Genomic DNA, 11,220 nt, shown 5'->3' on the forward strand with positions numbered 1-11,220 from the left:
GGATAACCTATAACTTATAACTTGTAATATCGAAAATTATCTTTTATCTCAATATGTAATAAACAATAAATAATTTATCTGACACCATAAAAATTGATCTGTGCCACACCACTAACTGAAAATAAGGAGTTCAAAATCTCATCTAGTACATATATCCGCATGCCGTTTTAGCACTGTAACTAGAATGAGCTATCCTCAGCAGCATCTTGAACGCATGTCTAACAATGTAGGATCATCTTTGTAGATGAATACTAACACAGTACACAAAATGGAAATTTAGCATGATATAACATAAATCTTTAGATGCCCAGCTGCTGGTTGAAACATGAACATTTTGAACTGATTCAAGCAAATCCACAAGATTTCTGACCACCCACATTGTCCTAGGAGCAGAAGAAAAGGTGACTGATAGATTCTAATCACTGGGATTACATGGATCATTCGACACCAGCTATCAGCATGATACAACTCAATGAAAGCCTAAGCCTTGACACCAAGAATCAGGAAAATGGTCAAACAGATGGAGAAGCAGATTTGATGAAGATTTCTCAAGACCTTCAATTCTTCTGATGGTAAATTCTGCCTCAAGTAAATCTTTTTTCCAGAAAATAAGCAGGAAATCTTTGTTTTAGCATATCAACATAAGTTTCAAGGTACAGCAAGTATACATCCAAAAAGAATGTCTTCCATCTTACTTGGAACAAAAAAGAGTCCTCAAAATTGTCCTTCAATCTTATCATTTTACGTGCTGCCTGACAAACTAGTGGATGATAGAAATTGGTTGCAAGAAAAAGAAAAACATATACACTCATTTAACAAAATCCCCCGGTAGATGCTGTTTTCACCATGGTGAATGTCAATATAAAAAGAACAAAATGGGGATGGGGGAAACAAAGCACACGTACCACTGAACTTGTCATCTAAAGTTGCAACATTGGGCTCGCCCCCCAGCCAGTTTGTCCCAAAGGCAAAGCATTTGCCTAGGAGATTGATAATGAGCAGTGTAATAGTTCAGCATACATCCATACTGGCAGAACTTCCAACTATGAGAGTATTGTACTGGTATAGAAGCATTGAACTGTTCAACCCACATGCCCATACTTACATCCTCCATCTTGAATAGCTGCAACAACAATAACACAATCTGGTTCAGATGTTATTAAATTCTGTATTGGCAATGCACGTTCTCTCAAGGTATCAGGTTCTCACCCTTAGGCTTTGATTGGCATAAAGGGAACCAATGAACCTTGCGATGTCTCTCGAAATTATGTAGCCAGGCCCATTAGCATAGGGCGGGTATACGTACTCTGGCCACTCCTGTATTCACAATGGACAAATTTAGACAAGAACATCAAAGACTTTCCGGTAATAAACAAGCAAAAGAAAAGCAGGTGCAGCAAATTTTCATGCATCAGTGACGATCCATAAAAATTTACACTTAAATAAACCAGCTTTAGAATAGTCCATATTTTGTTTTTATTCATATCACCACTATCGATTCCACAAACTATGAGTTTAGTGTAAGAAATGAGTAACGTATCACTGCTTTGCAAAGAAGAGAGAACTTTATTAATCCAGAACCATGCATCAGAAGCCCCAAAAGTTGTTATACCTCGTATGAAACAGCCCATTTTCCACTTCTGAGAGGCCTATGCAAGAGATTAAGGTTCCCCATATACAATGGTCTTTTCTGAGAGATCCGCTTTATTTCCTTTAACACAACATCTATCCGTATGAAAGTATCATCATCACCCTTCATAATGTATGGAGTGGTTAAGTTATGAACCTGTACAATGATCAATTTATTACTTAACACTGACCAAGGAACTGCATTAACATGATGAACCAAAAAGCAAGGGAAAAAGTAAACTCATTAACTCACCCCATAGTTGCAAATAGCAATTGTCTTGAGAACCACCAGCTCATAATGATCCATAAATGGCAAAATGACAATATCTCCAAAATATTCTGCTTCTTTCTTTAGCATAGCATTTACCTCCTTCCTTGGGTTCTACAAGTGCAATCAAAAACATATAAAATCAAGTTTGCTAATATAATATGAATATTTTGGACCATGGACTACAACAACAGTCTGATATTTCAAATAAATCTCTGTTGAATTTTGACTATAATGTTAGCATATAGATTTATCTAAGAAAACAGAATTAAACCTAATTTCTAAAGAATAAAGAACATATCTTTCAACCAAAATTTTGAGAAATTTCTTATTATATTTAAAATATTCAAAAATGTCTCTAGCCAAGCATAAGAAACATAGTTACAAGAAATAGATCAATTTTAGCAAAGACACATTGATGGAGTTTTAAAAATCTTGAGTTGCCTAAGATGAAATTAGAAAATCAATTCTCCTAAAAAGCACCATAATTGGCATTGCCATAAAAGTAATAGTGTCAATTTCAAGCTAGTTACCATTGTCAAGGACACTTGTTCCAGTTGCCATTCACAGCAGAAAGATCATTATACATCTTTCTGAATAGAAGCATAACATAATCTGAATACTATAACCATTCTGAATCGTACAGTAAACAGTGACAATCAAGTCATTCCAAAACCACCCAAAAGGAAAAAGGGGAAAAATGTATACAGTGACAATCAATATGGTGATCCCACATTCAAACCCTATCAAATGTAAACATTCACAAAATGTCATCTCACCATTGCTCCTTGTTTTTCTTCTGTTCTGTCCCACCATAATTAATCAAAGCTTTGTGCCATAATTCAGACTGAACAGAGGCACCAAGAAGCTAGCCAAATAGCAATTGACTAGCAGAACCAATCATCACCAGTACTTTTTTTAAAACGAATTCTTTGTCATTATCTTATTTAGATTACTAGGCCTCACATGATTGATTTTCATAGTGAGCTTTCTGAGTTCAGTTTCAAATTGATCATTTTGGTCAAAGTAAATTTCTGAACCTTCGGCTTACATGATTTAGTTCATCTCAAATTTCTTGCAGCAGAATGTATAAATAAGTCATTCCCAGGCTAATTTGTTATTTAAAACCCTCTAGTTAATTGTTAAAAGAAAAACTTACCAGTGCAACAAAGAAGCGAGCCACCACAATAGATGACTTGATTTGAGAAGATTGCATCCATGTTTTTCTAATAGCCATGCGCTCAGCAAAATGATTTGAAGCAGAAATAATTCCAATAAAAAGATCAATTGGACTTTCAGGCAAAGGACGAGACTTCCAATTCTCTGACATTTCCAAGACACGATCAAGTGAAATACTGGGATGAGACATGGGAAGCGAAGTGGCATACACCGAGTGTACATCAACATCTCCTTTTATTGCGAATCCAGTTGCATCTTCAAGAGTGAATCCCTGAAGAACCAATCAACTACTCAGTAAGAAACTATTTTGTAACATGATTTCCTTGACAATAGTCTCTTTAACAACAACAAGATAATAATGTTCAACATGCCAGAAATAATCAAACTTGCCAACTTGTTTACCGGTCGATATGGAAATGAAGCTACATGTCGTCCTCCAACAAAAATATGATAACCTTCAACACCAGCTTGTATTGTTAAGACAAACAGTCTTCCTTCCACAAATGGAAAAGACCATGTCATTTCTGGCTTCTTTGCGCGACCTATAAACCTCCTCAGCCATGAAGTAGTTTTAGATTCTTTTGTGTCTATCATATCGCTACGAGCCCATTTCTCACATTTTCTGAACCCGTCAACTGTCCAAAAAAGGATTTGAAACAGGTCAAACATATATGCAACTATGCAAGCCTCGACATATCATTAATTGTCATACTTGAAATCAAGGTTCGTCGTACCACGACATACCGTCCGGTATTGGTGATACGTATCAGTCCAATAAGGGATCGGTATGGATGGTACGTATTAATCCGTTGGTACACTCCACTGTACCATGTGTCGATATATAGGTACATACTGTATTGACAACTGATCGATACACCGGTATGGATCAGTAAAGACGAACCATGCTCGAAATGACTTGTTATCATGGTCAACATATCATTGAAAACAAGCATCTAAAAGACTCAAATGTAGTTCCAACTAGAATTAATAAGTCTTATCGACAATGATGTGACAAGAAAACATAAGGAAATATCATCATGTACATGTTTAAAAAGGACAAGAAACAAAAGAAATGGTCAACTTATACAAGTGTTTTTCTTGTTCCTTAGAATTTTAAAATCTTAAAAGCATAATCACAAGTAATTTACAATAAAGAATTGAAGAGATGAAAAGAGTTAGCTGAGTGCGTTCAGCAAACAAACTCCCGACAAACATCTATGCATATTATATCCACTTGGTAAGATTTGAGGACTCATTTTCTCGTCTAATAAAATTTTTCTTTGCAATACACACACACACACACACACACACACACACACACACATATATATATCAACTTCTGCTTATATATATAGAAAGAGAGCAAAAGAGAATGAGAATACTTATGCTTATATATATAGAGAGAGAGAGAGATAAAGAGAAAACTATCGATAGATATATTAGGAATGTAGATATGCAGATACATACCCAATATATCATAATTTTAAGTCATAGATCATATTCAATGGCATATAAATGGTTGAATGATCAAAATAGTATGATAGAAATGGGGAACACAACCAAGTATCAGTGAAGAGCAGAAAAGATACCCATTATAGATTTACCAAGGGCACAAAGCAACTAATACTACTTATTCAATATACTGATGGATCTTAAAATAAAGCTCGAGAGCTATTGTTTCAAGAAGATGCAGATTCTCTGCTCTATAAAACTAAGTACATTTTTGTGGAGTTGGAAGGAGTTAAACTTATTTAAAAGACATTGATAAGCGTGTTTGCATAGTCAAATCTGATACCTGTGTCATCATCATCTCCTGAAGGCAAGCCATCACACCTTATTGCTGTGCCCCATTGCATCCTGTAACATGAATTAAGCTCAAGAATAGGTCTCTTGCTCCAGTCCCCTGTGAGCCTTGGATTCAAATGCAGGATCTTTGGTGGGTCCTCCCCATCCACCACCCTCAATCCCTGAAGTTCAACCATGAACTGTGAGACCCAGACAGTTCCATTCCCATGCCTCATCCTTGCCAGCTGGGACACATACTCCTCATGGGCCTCCTGAGGCTTGCCAACAACTGTAATCGAAGAGCCTGCGGTGAGGCCACATGGAAGAAACAGGCGGAGCTCCCCATCAGAGCTCATTTCAGCCGAACTCTTCGCCTGCGATGAAGGGCAAGACTCAGGCTTTCCTCCTGTGACAGGTAGTTCATCCTTGTTGTTCACAGGGTCATAACTCTCCACATCATCCCAAGCCTTCTGGCCTAGCGTCCATGCCTCGTCGACCATCGCCTCCAGCTGCGTCAAGTTACCTCCAGATTTACGACCGAACCAGCGCCGGAAAGGCTTAATCGGTGCAAATCTGAGGGAAGGCTGCTCCTTTTGAAGGGCAGGAGGGAGGTTCCGGCTGTCCTCCAGTTTCCGGTGGAAGGTATCATGGTGGACCAAGACAGGAGTCGTATGGCCAAGGTGGAGGTGGTGGGAGGTAAGGTCGTTGACTGGCCGGTCGAGGCCGGAGAAGCTGTCGTCGCCGCTCAATGCATTGGCGATCTCAAGAAAATGGTGGAACTTAAAAGAAATAAAGACCAAGTAGATCAATGCAATTGCCAGGAGAGCATGAGAGAGCCTCCACCTCCTCGTCCCAGAGGATTCAGTGCTTCTGCCCCTCATCGCCTCTTCGCCCCAAAATTGGAAGAGAAATAAAGATCAAATTCCCCCCCCCAAACAAAAGAGGGATTCATATACAAATACAAATCTAACGTTTCTCCTTCGGTGCTTCAACAATGTCATCAATGTATCCACGAGCTAACGAACCTCAAGGCTGCCGCCAAGATGCAAACTTTGGAGCCCGGATGCGGTAGCGGGCGGAGAGATTACCGACTGAGATGCGTCGATCTACGGCGGAAGTTGGACAACGGTGGAGATCGGACGAGGAGGGCTAGCAACCAATGGGATTTCCGCTCCGGACGGACAGATCTAACGAAACCCTACCCGTGGGGAGGAGAACGGAAGAAGACCGGGAAGCAGAGAGGGTGTTGCGGGTCCGGTTATCGGACGGTCCAAATGCGATCTCAGCTTCGAGATTGAAAGCGCCACTAGAGGCGGCGGGGCCCAAACGTTGACAGGACGCCTCGTTGGGGATGAATGTGTCAGGATTTAATTTAATTTAATTTATTTTCTTTAATTTTTTTTTTTGTAATATGCAGGTTTTAATGTTAGAAAATTATAGATAAAAAAAATTTAAGAACATATTACTTTATTCTTATAAGTATGGATTATTCTGATTTTTTTATTATTTTGACACATTTTTATCAACTAAGCTAACTTAGTATCTCCCTCCTAAAATTTGCTATGGATCAAAATTCACAAGTCAGATGTTCATTGGATATAGTTTCATGACCATTTTTCATATAAGCTATTGATCAATTTTTACAACATGAGCTACTTGACGATGCTGATAATGATGTCTTTATTGGTGTAGAAACTTTCATCTTATAATTAAAACACAACTGAAGACATATTAAACTATTTTTCATCATCAATCCATCTAAAAACTTCAAATTCGTGACATTTCCTTGAGAAGCTCTAAGCCAAAAAACTTGTCAAAGTAATGTGTGTTACCATCAAAATCTGGCCTTTACGGGTAGATGTGAAGATGCTCCTAAAATCCATATACTAAACGTCTGTAATAAAGTTGGATGACAAATTAACATCATCAAGTTAGCTACTAAAAAGTGGTTCAAAGAGTAACACCACGGACAAACTTGATTGCACTCTATGAAAGACTAACAGCACCAGCCTGCCAATTTCATTTCAAGCACACTATTGAAAGATGACCTACCCTAAATGACTAAATACAAGGTTTTCCACCTCTCCAAATCCATCAATCACAAGCGGATTGTCAAGAACATCTATCTACTCTCAACACGTTTTGGGAAGAAGGATGGCAACAAGAAGGCTAAAGAAAGGGATACCCAGGATACCTACAACGAGATATGAAACAGCTTCAGGAAGAAAAATAGCTACCAGAGTCAAATCAGAGATGAATTCAAGTATCTCAATTGTAAATCAAGTTTGGGAATGAATATGATTGCAAGGTATTCTATCTGATATCATTCCTACATGACAGTGGATCAAGTTCTCCAAACATCCAAACCTGCCAACTTGATTGAACTTAAGTAATACCTATAGTTGAATTTGTGATAACTATTAGCAAGAGAATTGGCACCCGAGTTGGTCTGAGTCAAGTTTGAACGAGTTTGGAGATCTAGATAATTACTCGAGTTCGGGAATGGATAGGATGAAAATTCATGCCGTTCCTACTTGGATATACAAGAATTTGAAAAAACCAGAATCCCTGGAGTAGGCAGTCAGAATTCACATCTCAGCACAAAAGACTATGGCCAACCAAAAGGGATTATCCAGTCGAAATAACTCAAGCATGCTAACTAACCAGAAAAGAGAAACATCATGTTAAAGCACAAGAAGTAGAAATGGTTACCACAAACGCTAGGAAGTTCAAATTTTATGAGCTCCATGTTTCTACACTGCACCAGCAATCTGTCTCTTGAAATCCATAAAAGTAACAATTTATCAAAACTCAGTGGGATTTAACATACTCCTGAACTATATGAAGACCCTCTGATTCCTCACCATAATCCTGTCGAAGAACATTAACAGATTGTATCATGACCAAAGATGATAAAGAAATGACAAGTATACTGCTATTTTCCGATTGATTACAGTACCTTGACGACCACACATGAACATCCCACAACTTTTCTAGCCTTTCCCTCAGAATCAATTTTGCATAGCTGCATTGCATGAACCAACTAATACACATTAGAAAAACATATCACAGAAGAGCAGTCAACATCACAAAATAACAGGAAAGCCCAAATGGCTGCAAACTAGGGCTACATCTATGCCTAACCAAGAAACTAGAACGCGTGAAATAACATTTTCCAGCGTAGGCATCTTTGATGACAAAACAGCCTTAGTTAATAGAGACAAACAGATAGAAAAGCACCATCAACCATAAATGGAAATTACATTAAAGTATTGTTAGAATGCAAAATCTTAAGGGAGGTCAGAACTGTACTTGACACCTCAAAAGAAAAAAAAATGCATTTCTAATGTCATCATCTTGGAAGATATCTGAAGTTTGTCATCAAATATTTCTAAAAATGTTTGACAAAGTGATTCATGTGGGGGCTGGACCAGAGATTCCATATTTTACTATGATCGTGAGAATTTTACATATCACCTAGGAAAAAACCAGAGTTAGGGAAAAGGATTGGACAGGACAAGAATCAGATAGCTTACGCTTGTAATTTGACTTAATTCAGTAGAAAGAAAGATTAGCTACAGCCAAAGATGTAGAAATTATGAGATGTACAGTCAGTTGAAATCTTCAAGAAGTGCATCCTAATAATCTTCCGATTTATTTATAACTTTTAGCAATGCAGTTATGTATATGTATATATATATACATATATGTATGTATACACACACACACACACACACACACCCACACACACACACACACACATATATATATATATATATATATATATATATATATACACATATACATATATACAAATATATATATATATATATATATATATACACATATACATATATACAAATATATATATATATATATATATACACATATACATATATACAAATATATATATATATATATATATACACATATACATATATACAAATATATATATATATATATATATATATATATATATATATATATATATGTGTGTGTGTACGCGCTAAGAAATCAAGGTGCTAAATCACCTTTTGCTAAGAAACTATATGGTTGCAAGGAAAACTGTTACAGAAGATATTTTCATAGAATTATACAATATTTGTATTGTAGGTAAAGTTAAAGAAAACTGATTTTCTATTCCATTTCTTGTGACTGAAGACCAAAGTGAAAGAAAGCCCAAAACATGGTATGCAAGGATGAGTGAACTAACAACAGAAAGGCCAATAAGGAAAGATCTATTTTCCATTTCACAAAGAAAGAATCTGATGAACAACCAGAAAAAGAACTTTTGTGAGAAATCTGGAAAACAGTTCTCCAGATTTTTTTGGTTTTCCTGCTAACCAAACATTAAAATAGAAGTTCTATAAGAGAACAATATTTTCCATGGAATTTTTATGTGCAGTAAAACACAGCCTAAGTTAAAAGTCAGAAAAGACAACAAACAAGAAAAGATACTAACCCCTGCCCACTCGCCAAGGGTTTTGGCACTTGGCACTGTTACTAGATGCACATTATGATCAGCACAAAGTGCTTTGACTAGCTTGACATAGTCAGCCTGGTTACAATCCTCAGCTAGAATGCAAAGTTGTGCTGCATGCTTCTCAATTGCCTTGGCCGCCTCATGGAGACCACGAACAAGCCCATCATGAGCCAATGATTTCTTCATCACAAGTTGGAGAGCTGTCATCAAGTCCATAGGCTCCCCAAGAGCTGGAGCAGTTTTTTCAGCCTCTTCACTGCAGAACCACAGGGAAAGGGAAAGAATGTCAATACGATGCAAGAATACAGCATGTAAGGTGTAAGCTTACTGCTCATGGAAGAAGTTAAAATAACATAACATGCACCTTGATATAAACAAGAATCCAACAAATAAATAATTCTTTCTAAACTTATTAAGCAGTAAATTCAACCACTAACATTGCATATAATTAACTTCCATGTCAAAACCAAACTAAAATGGAGCCTCAGTGGCTCATTGCAATGTTGAGAACTATGAACATAACAACTAATTCACCAATTCCATAGAGAAGTGGCAGTGATATTGCCATACAATATTAGTGAAAAAGATCAACTATCAGTTGAAGGTTACACTTGTTGAAGAGTAGTGTTCAGTCAAAAAACTGTCCCTCTCATGGTTTTGGCATAGCTAAAGCCTAACCGTCCTACAATGTCAGAATAATCCAACCATAAGCATATGTCCACTAGGAACCCTTAAATTAATCTCTGGCTAAATTTGCTGCTAGGTGGTCCTCACTATGGACTGTTATTATCAGTACAATGTGGCCAAAGGTAGATCCCTGCATCAATATTTCGGCCTAGCTCAAGCCTAAGCATCCTAGTATGTCAGAATTATGCAACTAAAGAGATATTTCCACTAGGAACCCTAATAAAATCTCTAGCAAAAATTTGCTGCTAGATGGTCTTCAATATGAACTCTTATTATTAGTACACCGGCCGATGGTAGATCCATGCATCAATCTTGTTACTTGTAGATTCTTCTCCATGACAAGAAAAGCTTTTAGGCGATGACAAGTAATCACTCTTGTTATCAAATTTACACATCATATGAGCGGGAAAAGGACTAGGAACTTAAACAAAATCAAGTATGACAACAACGCACCCAAATTGCAGAACCTAATGAGATGCATTCTCCTTTACTCATACTGCAGATCCTAAACTAGACGCAAAGAGATAGAATATAGATATGATTAGTAGAAGCAACTAGTGTTCGCCTGATATTAGAATAAAGTCCCCAAACTTTTTGCAAGTATTCAGTTTAATACGGAAAATAAGCAATAACTATTCAAACAAACACAAGCTAATTAAAATCCTTGTCACAAGTCCAAATAGATCAACCGAAGACAAAAGGGAGTACGGGGTATGGACAACGTACCCGGCCATCTCCTTCAACTCGATCTCGATCTGAAGAAGAGAAGAAACAAAGAAAAAGAAGCGTGAGAAAAAGACACGAATAATTGTAAGGAAAACAACACGCAGAAGAGTAGAACGGAGAGTGAGCTCCACCAACACGTGGTCCGATGGTCTTCGGATTAGGGTTTCCAGATGCGGAAAGCGGAAACGCGAGGCGAGATGGTTTATATACGAAAGGCCGGTTTGATTTCGACGAACCCAATCCGGCGCGAACGGGCCGGACTTGGACTTCCACGAGGCAAATGAATCCAAGTCAAGTCTTGCATCAAGATCCGTGCTCATGTCCATGCTTTCAATACTTTATACGTACTTGGGTTCCGTATGCATCAGTCACGAAGGAACGAAGGAACAAAGTGGCATCGGTAACCATGCACAGACTCGACAAAAGTAGAAAAAAAGGTGCTCGCACAAATCGACAGTGGGTG

General features: G+C 37.5%; 2 protein-coding genes across 2 annotated transcripts; both read right to left on the reverse strand.

The window, feature by feature from the left end:
• Positions 1 to 609: 609 nt before the first annotated feature.
• Positions 610 to 6,027, reverse strand: LOC135605251 (hydroxyproline O-galactosyltransferase GALT2-like). The gene is made up of 8 exons (XM_065095124.1): positions 5,887 to 6,027; positions 4,872 to 5,747; positions 3,479 to 3,711; positions 3,057 to 3,347; positions 1,883 to 2,011; positions 1,613 to 1,786; positions 1,210 to 1,317; positions 610 to 1,123 (listed from the first exon to the last, which is right to left on the reverse strand). The coding sequence occupies exons 2-8, from the start codon at positions 5,740 to 5,742 to the stop codon at positions 917 to 919; spliced, it is 2,013 nt and encodes a 670-aa protein (XP_064951196.1). The 5' UTR covers positions 5,743 to 5,747; positions 5,887 to 6,027; the 3' UTR covers positions 610 to 916.
• A 1,494-nt stretch (positions 6,028 to 7,521) lies between these two features.
• On the reverse strand, positions 7,522 to 11,180 carry LOC104000269 (small ribosomal subunit protein eS12-like). Its single transcript, XM_065095125.1, has 6 exons — positions 11,106 to 11,180; positions 10,889 to 11,023; positions 10,758 to 10,786; positions 9,324 to 9,600; positions 7,821 to 7,886; positions 7,522 to 7,732 (listed from the first exon to the last, which is right to left on the reverse strand). The coding sequence occupies exons 1-6, from the start codon at positions 11,163 to 11,165 to the stop codon at positions 7,673 to 7,675; spliced, it is 627 nt and encodes a 208-aa protein (XP_064951197.1). The 5' UTR covers positions 11,166 to 11,180; the 3' UTR covers positions 7,522 to 7,672.
• Between the last annotated feature and the right edge of the window lie 40 nt (positions 11,181 to 11,220).

Source organism: Musa acuminata, chromosome BXJ2-2, assembly GCF_036884655.1.
Source record: "Musa acuminata AAA Group cultivar baxijiao chromosome BXJ2-2, Cavendish_Baxijiao_AAA, whole genome shotgun sequence".
Classification (NCBI taxonomy): domain Eukaryota; kingdom Viridiplantae; phylum Streptophyta; class Magnoliopsida; order Zingiberales; family Musaceae; genus Musa; species Musa acuminata.

Coding starts and splice junctions, on each gene's coding strand:
- LOC135605251 (XM_065095124.1), bottom strand. CDS start 5,742: ATGAGGGGCAGAAGCACTGAATCCTCTGGGACGAGGAGGTGGAGGCTC. Junction 2,012..3,056: donor CTCGCTTCTTTGTTGCACTG/GTAAGTTTTTCT, acceptor TTGCACTTGTAG/AACCCAAGGAAGGAGGTAAA. Junction 1,318..1,612: donor AATGGGCTGTTTCATACGAG/GTATAACAACTT, acceptor TTGTGAATACAG/GAGTGGCCAGAGTACGTATA.
- LOC104000269 (XM_065095125.1), bottom strand. CDS start 11,165: ATGGTTACCGATGCCACTTTGTTCCTTCGTTCCTTCGTGACTGATGCA. Junction 10,787..10,888: donor GACCATCGGACCACGTGTTG/GTGGAGCTCACT, acceptor TCTCTTCTTCAG/ATCGAGATCGAGTTGAAGGA. Junction 7,887..9,323: donor CCCTTGGCGAGTGGGCAGGG/GTTAGTATCTTT, acceptor CATGCAATGCAG/CTATGCAAAATTGATTCTGA.